The 15,681-nt window shown below is 36.6% G+C and overlaps 1 protein-coding gene across 1 annotated transcript; it reads left to right on the top strand.

Annotated features, from left to right (window-relative positions):
- Positions 1–13,679: 13,679 nt before the first annotated feature.
- Positions 13,680–15,443, top strand: LOC131681362 (uncharacterized). The gene is made up of 2 exons (XM_058962119.1): positions 13,680–13,951; positions 14,788–15,443. Exons 1-2 carry the CDS (start codon positions 13,754–13,756, stop codon positions 14,884–14,886), a joined length of 297 nt encoding a protein of 98 aa, XP_058818102.1. The 5' UTR covers positions 13,680–13,753; the 3' UTR covers positions 14,887–15,443.
- Positions 15,444–15,681: the final 238 nt, after the last annotated feature.

Raw genomic sequence — 15,681 nt, 5'->3', positions numbered from 1 at the left:
GCGTTTCTTAGCCTTTGGCTTTTTGGACTTCTCACCGCCACCACCTCCACCAACGTTTTTCTTCTTCTCTCCGGTGGTAGCTGATTTGATTGGTCGTCCGATGCAGCTTCTCACGACCACGCACGTCTGTTATGCACTGCGTCTTACACACGTCTGGCTTAGAGAAAAGCTGCGACACCCCTATTTATAGGTTTTATCATTAATGTTGATTTCATTTAAAGTAGTTTTCGAACTATTTAAACAAATTTTATATAGCAAAGAACGCATCGGTAGCAAGCATTGAACGTTTTCCTTCCGATTTATGAAACAAGATTGGCAATCCGTTTTGTAGAAGAAAAGTTAATAAGGTTCAAAATGTACGTAACGCTTTCGCTAATATGCACTACGATCGCTTTCTCGCTCGTTCTCGTGGCGTGCATGAGCCTTTCCTTTCCGTCCGACTTCTAATGGCTTAACCAAAATTAACATTCCGGCTTTCCCCCACCAACTGCTCTCGTCAAGCAACCCAATACGAATAATCATAGGAACAAACATGTAGTGGACCTTTATATAAACTTTTCATTATTTTATTGTTCATTTGCTGCACCATTTTGACGGCTCTGTGCGGGATGGGCTGAAAATTTTCACTTTTCCGAGTCGTTTTCGAAAGATTTTTCAAAACACTATTATTCCGTTGATAATGAATATCCTACATATTCCAAAATTTAATACAACATTGGTACAAATATTTTCGACAAAATGCCGAAGAAATTGATTAAATCCATTCAGTACAACAAAAGATATAAGCGTTCAAAATCTTACATCATTTTTCTTCCGAAATTTTGAAAAGGGGCCCCTATATTGAAAGGTAAGTCGTTAGTCACGACAAAAAAAATTTCAATATTGTAACCTCCTAGTTTTAAGATATCCAAAATGTAAAAACAAAAGCATTTGACACCGCCAAGCTAACGCATTTGTGCCTATCAAATGCCTATCAAGTGCCTATCAAAAAAAATATTTTTTTGGTTTATAGAGATACGATCAAACCCGTGTGTGTTTGCTGGTAGCCTTATGAAACGTGTCATAAAACTTCAAATCGCAATTTCTCTCGAATCTCTCGATAGATCATTTTGAAATTCATTGAGAAGATGCTTGGATACTGTATCTTTCGAATGCCGTATGACACATTTATGGTCATTTTTTTAGTTATTAACGGTTTTAGGAACACCGTGTAGCTCCTACAAAATCTTCACTGTCAATCAGCGACAAGACAGTTTCAAGATTGATCCGCCAGATCTCGGACTCTCAATACGTGCTGCCATGGGCCATCTCGTAGGTATTTTGAGTTATTTTACATTGTTTTCACATAAGTAGGCCAAGTTCGACTATCAGAACAGTCAGAACTTGCATAGTGGCCTGTGTTAATCCATCTAGTGGAGCAATTGTGCCTTACTCATTTTTCAAAGCTATGATTTAGTGGCTGGCTACGTTCAATATAACATTGTGGAAATGCCTATTACATTCTTATTACACTTGATAAGCATACTTAAGTGCACGGCTGTCACGAACCTGATAAGCAACATGTTGACGCTGACACACTTGAAACAAACAAAAATATAATATTTATATAGCTTAATCAGCGTGAGTTCAATGTTAACTTCATGATGTAGAATGGAAGGAATATAATTAGTGGGAAGGGGAGGATGCGTCGGGAATCATCTAACCTATTTTAGTATACGGGGTGGATGAAGGGAATGCAGGAGGGAGGTTGGTCTGAGAGGGGGGTGGTGAGAGAAGGGGGGGGGGGTTGAGAGGTAGGAGGTGGAGGAGTAGATGGAGGTTTCAACACCGAACTTCATATTATATCTTCTATTTGAGACTAGGTTAGTGAAAATTGGTTCAGTCATCACCGAAGTGGCTTTAGATCTGAAATATGCCCGGAACCCGGGACTTCCGTAATTATCGATAATGGACAATGTGTTCCAATAATCTTTCATTTGCCATCAAAGATCTAGGCCTGCGAATCGAAGTAGTTTGATGTTCATTTCAATAGATTTTAAACCTATGAGGTATTACGATTGTACCGGTTCATATGAGAAATTGCTATGTGACTGCAATAACCAACCTGTAACTCCGCTACCAAAAGTCAGAACTGAATCAAATTCAATAGCAGTCATTAGGAGTATTATATTTTTAATTTGAAATCAAGTTTGTAACAAACGGGTAAGAATTGCTGGAGAATAGGTTTGACATTAGCTCGGGAACTTGGCGAGTTCCCAGGGGGCATCAAGACCCGTCATAGGTGACCAATGTGGTCAAAACTACTTTGATTGTTCATTAGTGATCTAGACCCGTAAATCCAAGTAATGTTGAACGTATTTGATCATATCATTCGGACATCATAGGGTTACCAGTTTATATGGAAATTTGTTGTGTGACCGCACTCTTCAACTCGTAACTCCGGAACCGAAAGTCCGATCAACTTAAAATTGAATTGCGTCTTATAAAAGCGTTATACCGGTCATTTGAAACTAAGTTTGTGAAAATTGGTTTAGCCGTCTCTGAGAAAATTGAGTGACAATATTTGACATACACATATATACACTAGGGTGGGGCAAAATAATCGTTTTTTCAGCACAGCACTTTTTTGGTTCCTTTTGGGGTCCCAAATAACTATGCAAAATTTGGGGTCGATTGGTTTTGACCCGGCGTAGCGCATTGCGTTTGAAATTTGCATGGAAATTAGTATGGAAAAACCTACTTTTTGTATTTTTAATTCTACAAACTACAATTCTTCCTGCAGTATGCCAGCAAATAGCAGATAGAAATGTAGTCCAGGATATGCTGAATAACTTTGCCGAAGGAAGTATGATGTTAGAATGTCTCTAAACCAAGTTATAGATGTTCAAAGTTCGATACATCGAATTAAATGCTAAAAATCATTTTTATTGCCAACACTGCGGGTATACCAATGATATTTCACCCCGCCACCGAAATGAGCATACTATCAAATCATAATGAGTATTAAACCAAAATATAATCAATGCAATCCTCTGACATATCAACTCGACATCAGTTGATTCAATATGTAATATAACTTCTATTGATAAAAGTCAAGGCAAAGGGATACAGTATGTTTTATTTCATCGTTACTATTATGCGTAGGACATTGTGTAAATGTTTTAAAATAATTCATCTGAACAATCCAACTTGACAATATTTCAGTTTGAATTTCTACATATTATAGTCAACCCCCCCCCTTACCCCTCACGACGCCCTATTGCTCAACTACCTACGCTCATGAAATTGAGCTAAGACTTTTGAATAATTCATCCAAACATACCAATGTGGCAAATATAAAATATAATGATGTTATTTTGAAATGCTATATGAAATATCATTGGTACACCTGCAGTGTTGGCAATAAAAATGATTTTTAGCATTTAATTCGATGTATCGAACTTTAAACAGCAATAACTTGGTTTAGAGACATTCTAAAACAATATATCCTTCGACAAAGTTGTTCAGCATACCCTGGACTACACTTCTATCTATTTACTGGCATACTGCAGAAAGAATTGTAGTCTGTAGAATTAAAGATACAAAAAGCAGGTTTTCCCATACTAATTTCCATACAAATTTCAAACACAATGCGCTACGCCGGGTCAAAACACAGACATTTTGCGATCTCGACGAACTGAATCGAATGGGATGTGAAACTCGGCCCTCCAGGGATTCGGTTGGAGGATCGATTTTTGGAGTGATCGCATAGCCTTTCTTTATGTGAGAAAGGCAAAACAAGAAACACTACACGATTTAGTACACCTTGAGCCACGGAAAACTCGTGAGTCCACCGTCTCTATTAGTCTTTAGCTAAAGCTTTCCAGGACAGAGTAATAGCAAAACTCTTAAGGAGTGTTGTGGTGTCCGACAGGCTCCGTACGTGGCTACGTAATTTTCATCACTTCGAATCCTAGTTCTACTGTGATATAAGGCTGCGGCGTGACGCGTTGAGACCCTGTGCAGAGTCTGATCATATCTTGGATTGTGGCAGATTTTTTACGGTACGGTATTTAACCCCATATTCGTTGGCATCTTCCCGTTCCACTAACCGCAGCGAGTTGATAGTACTCTGTCACCGGTCTACAAATGTCAATAGACTTTGACATTTGCTTTTGGGAGATCTGATTTTCATATCGTGATTAACCATATTTTAAATGCGTTGATCGATTGTTATGTAGATTTACTGCATGTGGTATTTTTAAAGGAATTTGATATTGAAGATTTCTCAGTAGAAACATAATATATTTATTGAGCTAAACCATTTTCTAATTGTAATCGTAAATAGTCAAGAAGTTATACGAATCTACTCTAGCGTTTATCATGCACTAAACCGAGATTTCCGCCGTCACTGTGGCAGGTCATACTCTAAAAAATGGAAGGTTTGCGGCAGATTCCGCGATGATCAAGTTTTTGTCCTTTTGGGCATACTTTCGGTGCAGTTATTATATTGACCCCCTAGAAATGATAATATCGCATTTTATTATTAGCCATTAACTTTAAAAGAATACCGACTTACACCAATTCCGACTGAGATTGCCGGAACAACGGTTTCGTGTTCGATGTCTTCCGCAGACGGTACGGTGGTGACAACTAGTTCATCTTGGATCAGTGTGGTTTCCTGCACTAAACTGGCTGGGTCCGGTGTTGTAATTTCATTTTCCGACAAACTTGATGGGATCGCGATACACAAAATCAAAGTAGAAAACATTACACTCACGATGTGGGACTTCATGACTGGGGTGCTGTGTAGACAGACAATAAATGAGAGCTTTACTTATCAACCCCGAAAATTTCAGATTCAAGTGTATGTGTGATTATGCAAATTCGAACGGGTATTCAAAATATTGAACGTGCTGATGCATACTACTTTCATACGCACAGGCATGGCATTAGGGTAATCAAATTATAGAAGTGCTTTTTCGGATCGATTTGCTAGGCACATTGATAGCTGCCAACCAAATTAAGTTTATAGTCATTAGTTTAATAGCAGGCTAAGCAACGTAGTGTGATTTGCTTATGGGTAGAATGTCATACTATTTTATTAATTGGTAGCAATATTCCTAAAACCGGTGTGCTAAGCAACGCGATTCAAATCATGCACCCCATCTTACCATTTTCCTTTTATATAATTGTGGAAAAAGTACCTAATGTTTGATAATTTTTTTTGAAGAAGTAAAATGACTTGGACATGTGCGCTATTCTGCAAAATGTTTATTAAGGTTTCATCTATAAAATAAAAATGTTCGAGTGTGAGGTGTCAAAAATGGTGCACATGTTTAAGTCATTTCACTGCTTCAAAAACAATTTTACATTCTAATATAATTGAAGAGAGTTTTACGAAGTATATTCTGATTTTTAGCCAAATAGAGATAGCAAACGCTGCTCTTACTAACAACTTTAAATAAGTTGGGTAGAGAGACAATACAAATAGAGTGATAATGGTTTCATCACAGAGAACAGACGTCCATCTTCAGCATTCAACTTGTGTGAAAATCTCTAACGGTTTCGAAGGTAGTTGGGATATCCAAACTAAGTGCGCTACCATCGTCATGTTTTATGTGGCTGAGTTCGACTGAATTGACAGCGGTTATTCCTCTACCCAGTCAACCTAGTCAGGAACCGGTTCGGACTTCCAGCTCAAATGCATGAACCGATTGAGTCGAAATCGGTTGTTTTCTTTGAGCAAGATTCCATACTGAATCCATTCAGGATTTCGAACCGGTTCCGGAACGGATTTGACGGATAGTTGGGATAAGTTGGTTTGGCGGCGCTATTGTTTATCGTATATTAATTCAAATGTTTACACACGTTTTTTAAATATTTTTGTTCGATCATGGATGTCTGTTCTCTGTGGTTTCATCATCATGCTATAAATGAAAATTTGGGCTCGAAGATGAGACACGAAGATCTGATTTGCAAAGGTGCGGAACCATCATCACGAAATCTCACATGTTTTTTGGTTTCGTGGACCACGTCCTGTAGCCTACATACACTCATAATATTTGCACCACACAAATCGCTGATACTTCCTGTTGCTCTGTACTGTTGTGAGTTATAGGGAGAGTTTGTTGAAGGAAGCAGACTATCGAGTGCTCGATAATGTGGCTGTGGTCCACTAGGAAGTTGATATTATATTTCTTTGGACAAAGCCAGCCTAGAGGCCGTGTGGCGCGGCACAGTGATCACCTTCCATACTAAAGTCGGACAAAACCTCAAAAGTTGCCCATATTAGATGAAAACTTCACATTGGGGTTTTTTTTGGCGCTGAATTCATATTTGTTGTAAATTTCTATTTTTTATTGCCTCAAAATTTTGGCAGTTAGGGTGGTTATAAAGTTCAACATTTACGTATATAAAGTGCACTACAGTGTGTCCCACATTTATATGTTAACCCTGTTTTTTCAGTATATATTTTTTTTTCGTTCGAGCAAACTGCACCAAATTTTCAGCGTTTGTTTTAAAACTTAATCAACGATGTTTCTCGAAATTTCGAAGCCCTAGTGCGTTTTTGTTACATGAGTTTAAGTGAAAAAAGTGGTGTCCCACATTTATACCTTCACCCTACTATTTTTTGGATAATTTTTTTTTCTATTCACGCAAACAGCTCCAGAGTTTCAGCGTTTATTTTAAAGCTTAATCAACGATTTTCCTCGAAGTTTGGAAACCCTGGTGCATCTTGTTCGTTTGTTATAGCAATTTAAGTGAAAAATGTGTCCTTTATTTATCCGTTCACCCTATTTTCTCAGATTACCTTTTTTCAGTCAAACGTACTGCACCAAATTTTCTAGTTTATTTTGAAGCCTAATTTACGAAGTTTCTCCAAATTTGAAAGCTTTGTTGTGTTTTGTTTGTTTGTTATGGCAGTTTAAGTGAAAAAAATTGTTCCTGCATTTATACGTTCACTAAGAAAAAATATAGCTTTTCCCAAAAATGCATTATTCAAGTAAATATCCGGTAATAATCAACACTACATTTATCAGTCAATCGAAATACCATCATTTTTGAGTGCAAGTTTCATTCGCTTCGGCATTTAATTATTACGCTTTTCTATATTACTTGCTCTAAGTTTGTTTTAGATTGATTTGATTGCTTTCTTGAGCTTTACAACTGACTAATACTGCTTCGCGTTGTCAAACACATCGGGGGTCATTCAAATATCGCTTTCTCCAGCCGTTATCCCGACTGAAAATGTTTCGAGCATGATGGTTCGTGATGTATATGACAACGCGAAGCAGTATTCGTCAGTTGTGAAGTTCAAGAAAGCAATCAAATCATTCCAAAACAAGCTTAGAGCAAGAAATATAGAAAAAACATCGCAAATTAAGCTTCAAAATAAACTTCAAAATAAATTTGGTGCAGTACTTTTGACTGAAAAAAAAGTTAATCTGAGAAAATAGGATGAAATTCTAAATAAGGGACACATTTTTCACTTAAATTGCCATAACAAACAAGATGCACCAGTGTTTCCAAACTTCGAGAAAAATCGTTGATTAAACTTTAAAATAAACGCTGAAAATCTGGAGCAAATCGTGTGAATAGAGCAAAAGTTATCCAAAAAATAGTAGGGTGAACGTATAAATGTGGGACACCACTTTTTATCACTTAAACTGCCATAACAAACGAACGAAACGCACCAGGGTTCCGAAATTTCGAGAAACATCGTTGATTAACTTTAAAAAAAACCGCTGAAAAATTGATGCAGTTTGCTTGAACGAAAGAAAAGTTATACTGAAAAAACAGGGTGAACGTATAAATGTGGAACACACTGTATATCTGAAAAGTCATTTTCAAAAAATTTTGTGTGGTAAATTTTTAGTAGAATACACATTTTTTCAATCGATGATAATGGTGAGAGACATTTATAAACTATATTACGAACCCTGGGTAATCAAACACTACCATGCCACAGTGTTTTAAAACGTCGTTTTCGTGCTCAAAATTAATAGCGTCTAAACCGTTGACTTTAGAGGTATAGTTTGTTCGGATAAGTTGTTGTTCTTATGATTGCGCATCTACAAGAGTATACCGTTCAGTGATTAATTCACCTATAAGTGATATACGAATTTTATTTTCCGAACTAATTGAGATAGAGACTTTGTGTCTTCGACAAAGTTGTAGAAAATGTTACTACAAAAGAAATTGTTGAAGACACTATATATCTAGCTTCAATAGTTTGCGAGTTATGGAACATATTATATGGAAGACCCCTTAAAATTAGTTTTTTCATGATAACTTTTTTAGAAATTATCGTATCTGCTTGGATACTTCCACAAAGTTGTTAGCGGTATCAAAACACATATTTTTGCTGAACATAGTTACTTCCTATCTGTTGAATTTAAAAAGATATTCTAAATTTTACGATATTTTTGGGGTAACTTCCACCTTAAATAATTAGTTAAGGAGCAAACAGCATCATAACATACTTCTAGTACTAGCTTATTACTTTCATATAATGGCCCGATTGTTAGTCGACGCGATTCTCCCCGAGTTTTATGTTCAATACAATATGCCATCGCAGTGGTATAAAATGAAATATTCAAGCGCACTGCGACAAACAGCTTCATGCATGCGTCTCCTTCAGATATATCATGAAAAATCACCATTTTTCATACCTCGGGGAAGAAAGGGGCAAAGCAAGACATTCGTTTTCGGAAAGTACACTAATTTTAAAGAGTCATTAACTACAAGCGATCTGTTCGAACTGTTCCAAAAAAAGTACAGCCACATTATAATTTTAATTTAATGCATGATTTATTATTTGTTTTTCATGTCTGAGCGAGAAGAAAGACTTGTATCGACTAAAGAGACTAGAATAACAAAGAGATGCCATGTTCCGTTTGGAATTCCAATTTTTTTGTCAATGTCATTCCAAACGAACAAGAGAGGTGTCACTCATAAATGTTCAGCATTATGTGGCATTGTTTTTAAGGAAGTATTGTTATGTAGTTCATAAAAATTACTAAAGATTTTAAAGATAAAAATTATATCCTCAAACCAAATTTGTTACAACAACATCGTGTTTAGAAACGCTAAAGAGAAAATAGCTTGGTTTGATGGGAGCACGAAATTCAGCATGAGGGTAACGAATACCAATTGATGCAAATAATAATTTTTGGTCTAATATGGTTTTGCTGCTGCAAAATACGAGTCCTGCGGAACTATGTTTTAGCTGGTCGAGGAACTCAGCAGACTAGAAGTCGCATCGGATTTTTATATTGGTTAGAAGAAACAAACGGAAGAACAACAAACAAGTTTGGTGAGGCTTGTACATTTGCAGTGTTGCCTGTGACATGTAGCCTTGTTGCTAGTTGAATTCACAGTTTATAAAGAACAGTTGCGCAAAGACTGAAGCAAATCTACCTATCCAATACTCAAAATGTCTACACTCAGGCAAAAAATACAGCAAATTTCATAGGAATATCGTATAATTTTTAGCCACAAGTAGCACGTATGTAAATCATAAGATTATCTTATGAAACGGCATTTATTTGGTCAAATCGGTTTGCTATGATTGCATGTTCCATAAGGCATCTTTGAATTATCATAAGACAATACTATACATTTCTCTTATGTTTATGAGAATCATAAGATGGTCGTATGAAACTCGAACGACTGGCATATGCAATAACTTGTAAAATGTTAAGGTAATCATTCAAGTCGTATGTTTTTCATATTAATCTTATGAAAACATAGTTTGTTACTTTTCTAGTCATCATAAGATGAATCTTAAGAATTTCGCTATGCATTTTGCCTTAGTGTACCTATCGAACACGAAGAATAACAATGCTCGAATGCGTGGGGAGTATCGTTATTATGTGATCATAATTATAAGAAAAAAATCAATGATGTAATATTAACATTATTTCAAACCAGGAATATTTCGCTTAAAGATATAATTATTAAAAAATATATGTGCACTGATATTTAAATTTTGTACTATTTAAAACACCGGAACAGCTATGGGTAGTGTTAATAATGTTCCACTGACAGTGGAAATATGAAAGTATTCCTCATAGTTAAAGTGCAGCTAAAATTTTGACAAATTTGTGTATGCATTCCACTTATGTACTTATTCAAATTTATCTTACGCTGCAAATTCGACTGTTTTTTGTCACTCCCCAATCAGACGGCAAGCGGCAAAAATCAATACATTTCGTTCTTAGTTGCGGATCAGTTGGAAACCAGAAAAGCTTAAATTCTTTATACGATGTTATCGTACTAATTTTCACAAAATAAAACTAAACACTTAATTTTAAATTTTAAAATGCGCAAAATTAACTTCTAACTGAAGCGTTCGGATGAAGTCATTTGAAATTTAACTAAAAATAAAAGGTTGCCAAAATTTAAAAAAGACCAATGTTTTTTTCCAGAATTGATCATCTATTTCACCTTTGAAATTCTATAAACAATCTATTTTCCGTACTCGATACTTAATATTTTGAGAAGACTATTCAACTTATTTAGAAACAGAGTCGTCCAAACTCAAATCACAGAGAACAGGCATATAAGCTAGAGTAAACATTTTGAGAAAAACCCTGTGTAAACATTTAATCGAAAATACACACAGGTTTTTTTATGCGAAGGATACAGGCCGCGTAAATTAAAACCGCGTAAAATTCAAAGTCCGCGTTAGTGAAAACCGCGTAAATTACAAAATTCGCGTAAAAAGCCACGTAAAAAACACCGCGCAAAAACGCGTAAAAAATCTGAGTGTATGTTAAGGTTCAACTGAAAACGCAACAATAAGCGAGCATCTTGGAAAACGAAAAAAGCAGTTTTTTCTCACACCGGAGATTTCATGGAGATTTTTCCAACGGTGTGAGAAAAAACTGCTTTTTTCGTTTGCCAAGGTGGCCGATTTTCCAATCTTTCTCAGTTGAACCTTAAAAATCACCATCGCACACAGGTTCGCCTGCGTGAATCACCATTGTTTCCAAGTTTGCACGCAGCTCCCAGTTGATGGCTGACCGATTGTAGCGCCAGCTAGTGGCGAGTTGCTACTTGTTGAGGACATTTCAAAAAGATAGTTTTTATATTTTACACACTTTGAAAACACTACTTGTACATCAGTTTTTAGTGTTCCAAGGAAAAAGGCGCCAAACACCACCATCACGCAGCCCGTGCAAAGATGTTTTTGTTTTCCAGCCGAAATCGCGTTATCAGCGTTTGTCAACGACTTATTTCCAGCTTCAGCAAGGTTTGACTGTATTTGACGGAGCATTTTTTTTTTTGACATTAAAAATGTCTTACTCCACTATCTGGGGCTAGGTGTCATTCTAAAATCTAAAATATCTCCCATGTAACGAAACTATGTAAGGTTTGCACGCTTATAACTCCGATATTACTAGATGGATTTTAATCATTCATACACCAACCGATTCAGAAACACCTAACTTAAATATTGGTAATAATTTAATATCTCTCCCATAAAAGTAGACTTTTGGAAATTGGTAAAATTAAAAAGTTCACAAAAAACGGGAAAATACCATTCGTGAGGCAGATTTCTCAGACACAGCCGTCAAAAGAGGGCAGCTTAGTTGCTCAATGAAACACGAAAAGTCATAAATAGAAGCAACGCATGTCCGTTTAAATCAGTTGTTGCTCTTATCCCACACGAGCAACGTCGTCTCCGGGCGATGCAATAAGCGCTATCGATTTTCGGTAACGTTGGCATTTGCACACACTCGCACCTAAGTGACTAAGCCATATACGGTTAGTTTATAAATAGAGGTGACGCGTACCCGTTTGAATCAGTTTTTGTTCTTATGTCGAACGGGTAAGGTCATGGCTGCAGCGTCTGGGCACTACAATAAGCGGTAGACGCTATGCATTTTCGGCAGCGGTGGCCGTGTGCGGATTTGTCGGGTACCAGCATGGTGTCACAGAATGATTTGCAAAGTGGGTGGGCGGGGTGGTTTTGATTTAATTCAATACGGTGTGTGCTGCTTAAGAGTGTTGCGTTTGAAAAAAATATATTTATTTTTATGCATGCGTGTGCGTTGTAACTTGTTAATCCATGTTTACGGCGCTTTGTAACTGCGTAGGGTAAAGAGCCAATTGGTTTTCATGTTTCATATTTCGGTTATATGTTTTTTATCAGTAAGGCATCTGACAACGTGCTTCTGTAGTTATTGCACTGTTCAGCAGCGTAGTATTTTATATAGGAGAGTACACTCAGGTTTTTTACGCGGATTTTGAAATTTACGCGGTTTTCATTAACTTTTTTTTTTAAATTTACGCGGTTTTCATTTACACGGCCTGTATCCCCTGCGTGAAAAATCTGAGTGTTATTGCATCGGAAACAATCACATTCCCAGCAGAACTTTTTGTTTTCTAATTTCAAACACTTTTGTTTCGTACTGCACACAACGGAAAATTTTAAAACAGAACTTACCGTCCCAGCAGCAGTTGCAGCGGGTGTTCTTTTTCGATTCAAATTCAAGCCATGTCTTAAGCGTTACTGGACTTAAAATTGTTTTCCCAGTTTAACCAGTCAGAATATCTGTCCTACCCTATGTATTTAAAACACAGTTCTAATTGCGTTTTAAGGTATACAACAAATACGGTTGGGTATACTAATTTAAATTTTAAAATAAATCTGTTTTAAATTATGAAACAAACCGCTGTACTGAAGATATAATTATGTCAGTCCTATTACCACATAAAACACCTATATAACATAAAACGCTGCAGAATTGGTTTAGTAATACAACGTTTACACTACAGAGTTATAACACGTTTTAATAATTAGCAACAAGAAAAATGTCACCAAGATAGCATAAAAACCCGTTTTAACTGGTAGTGCGAACGTTGCATAACAATGTAATTTATCAAATAATTTCATTTTTCCACCACTAATCGATCAAGAAATACTTACACTTAAGATTGTTTACTTAAGTTCATTAGTACATTATTGAAAATTTAAATGGAAAATGAAATTTCATAATTTATGGAGAATCTGTATATTTCCGTTGGCGGGCGTGGGTTTCCTCATCACAGCTCTCAATATGGAACTTTTCTTTTGAATATATTTTCTGGACAGACCAGCCTATTTTTACTAGATGGATCAGCCAAATAATGCCAATCACCTAGTGAGATACTTGATTAATTAATAGATTACCGTTAAAAGACCTTCAATAAATTATGTTTTAATGGGGAGGGTATATAGCAAATTGTAACATATGAAAACAGGCGAGTGAACAAGAACGTGTGTCGATATGTGTGATAGATAAAAAAGCTATATTTTTAATGTCACCGTGGTCGTGTCCTGTACACAGCCCTTTAATTTTTTCATCCGAGAATTAACTGGTTCAGCAGCACATATAGGAAGCGGGTAATAAAACAATGGACTGGTAATCTCGACCGCTCCTCCTTATCCTTCCGCACTGATTCTATCTCTTGGTGGCTTTGGTCCACACAAGATAAGATAAGTTGACGATCGTGTGTTTTCATGTAGCACAATTTCGATGAGGTAGAGAATATAATATTGCGCAAGGGACCACCATACTGCTGAAGTGTTTATAGGTGGAATTAAATTAATCATCACCCAAGCCCGGTTTTTTTCTGACTATGGATGGTCTTATCAGTACTTTGGTCTTCCGAGCGAGTATAAGCATTAGATATACATCGAATGCCAATCAGTTGAAAGTGAATATTCTGTGATCTCTGTTGTGCTGTAATTATCTTGCTCTGAAAAGACGTTACAAATTCCATGCGCACGATGAAATTCCTCCATGCGGTTTGCGGCCTGTTACTGCTAGTTTCGATCGTCCAATGCCGGCCGTGTGAGGATTGCGACGAAGAGGTACCATTGGCTGCCTCTAAGTTGGACGATCCAGATATCATATCGGGGGAGGATTTGCTACGTAATGCAGTTCCCACGGTTGAGGACGGGACGATCCCGCTTCCAGTAAGTTACTCATGTCGTTTTTGCTTTAGGTTGAAACTGACTCAGTTCCGGAACTAATCACTGTTAAACCGTTTGTTTGAAACCAGTTTCGAATCTAGGTTATGAGTCATTGAACTGAAAATCGGGTTGGTTTTAACCTGAAATAAATTTCGGGATCGCTCACACCCCGCTGTTTTACGAGAACCCAACTAATCTAGGTTCGTTTCTTGGTTCTAAAACAAAAACATCAATACACCTAGTACGTAATTAACCTTTGATCACCTAGCAAAAAAAAATCTCGTATTCATATGATTCGTGATATTCAGAACCTTTCGGTAAATCTAAAAATAGTACAAGTTGACAACTTTGTCTAGATTTTTAGTCATTCTTTACCAAGATCACTGGTAACTGACATACAAGTCAAGTTTTCAATGTGTGTGTCGTTTTAAATGACATCAACAAGTAGCAACTTACCGATAGCCGGTGCTATGATCGGCCAGCGGATTTTTAGCCATCGGTAAAAAGAATTTTGCGTGCCAATTTGCATGTGATGGTTATTTATGTGTGCAAAATTTTCTTTGGTAACGAATTATTTTGTAATGAAAACAAAACATTTCGTACTGCAAAATCCATGATGACCCATTACCCCAATTACACGTTAATTTGAACTGATACAAATGACGAATGAAAAAACGTCAAAATTAAATACGACTAATATTAAAATTGGCGAGTGTACATTCCAAACACTTGAGGACGATAATATTGATTACAGGCATATATATCAGTGATGTAGTCGAGCGTTGATGTTGATGTACAAAATTGTAAACCTACTATAAACCAGTATTTGTTATTTTCAGGACAACGTGATAGATGCCCCCGTTGTTTGCCCACCAGGACAAAAACCTGACCACAAAGGTAAATGTCGTGAAGTGTGGAGCAGAAAATCCCCGGCGTAACTTTAGACCATCGGATAGCAGAAGAACCTTATCAATTCTTTCACGAGACGTTTACATTTGTTAAGTACATATATTGTCCAGTAAATGCACTTCCGGATGCATCGACCAAGATAACCTTGAAGTTGTGTTTGACTTATACTTATTGAGTCTTTATCATTTTGAAGAGGATTTTGAAGAATTGTAATTGACAATAAAATGAAGTTCTCAACTGCGAATATATCTAGTTTTTATCTGACCTCTAACGATACCCAACAATGCAGTTTCTAGCAAAAGTAATCGTCGCCTTGGCAGTTTTGTTACTATTTAGTTGCCGATTCAATTCGGCTTTGCCTACGGATGCTGCAAAAAGTGGATTTGAAAAGCCGGACCTCGAAGATAGCAACATTCAAGCTGCGGCAAAAGGAATTATCGATGCCCCCATCGTATGTCCAGCCGGTCAAATGGTAGACCATCGTGGGAAATGCCGTGAAGCTTGGTCATTCTAGTGAAGTTTTAAATGCAACTTTTAAAATGAATTTTTGAAACATAATAAAAGATTATTTCATCATTCTTCACTATTTTCGATTATGTGATATTTCAACTGGTGCTGTTGATCTCAGCATTCGACATTATTTGACGGTAAATACTATGAAAAATAAGCACAGTAGTTATAGAAACTTCGAAAATCTGCATAAGAAACAATCGTGTTGATTGGAAAAAAGCCAGTGCATTTTAGAATAATTGTTCCCAGAAAAGTTTTATGCCTGTAGTTTAAAGTCATCAGATGTCCAGTATTCAGCGGAACTATTCCTGAAT

Source organism: Topomyia yanbarensis, chromosome 2, assembly GCF_030247195.1.
Source record: "Topomyia yanbarensis strain Yona2022 chromosome 2, ASM3024719v1, whole genome shotgun sequence".
In the NCBI taxonomy this organism is placed as follows: domain Eukaryota; kingdom Metazoa; phylum Arthropoda; class Insecta; order Diptera; family Culicidae; genus Topomyia; species Topomyia yanbarensis.
The sequence above is the reverse complement of the archived record's forward strand: the minus strand, read 5'-3'. Positions and strand labels throughout refer to the sequence as shown.

Excerpts from the sequence above, each read along its gene's own strand:
- LOC131681362 (XM_058962119.1), top strand. The coding sequence starts at position 13,754 with ATGCGCACGATGAAATTCCTCCATGCGGTTTGCGGCCTGTTACTGCTA. Across the intron at positions 13,952-14,787 it reads ACGGGACGATCCCGCTTCCA|GACAACGTGATAGATGCCCC; the intron begins GTAAGTTACTCA and ends TGTTATTTTCAG.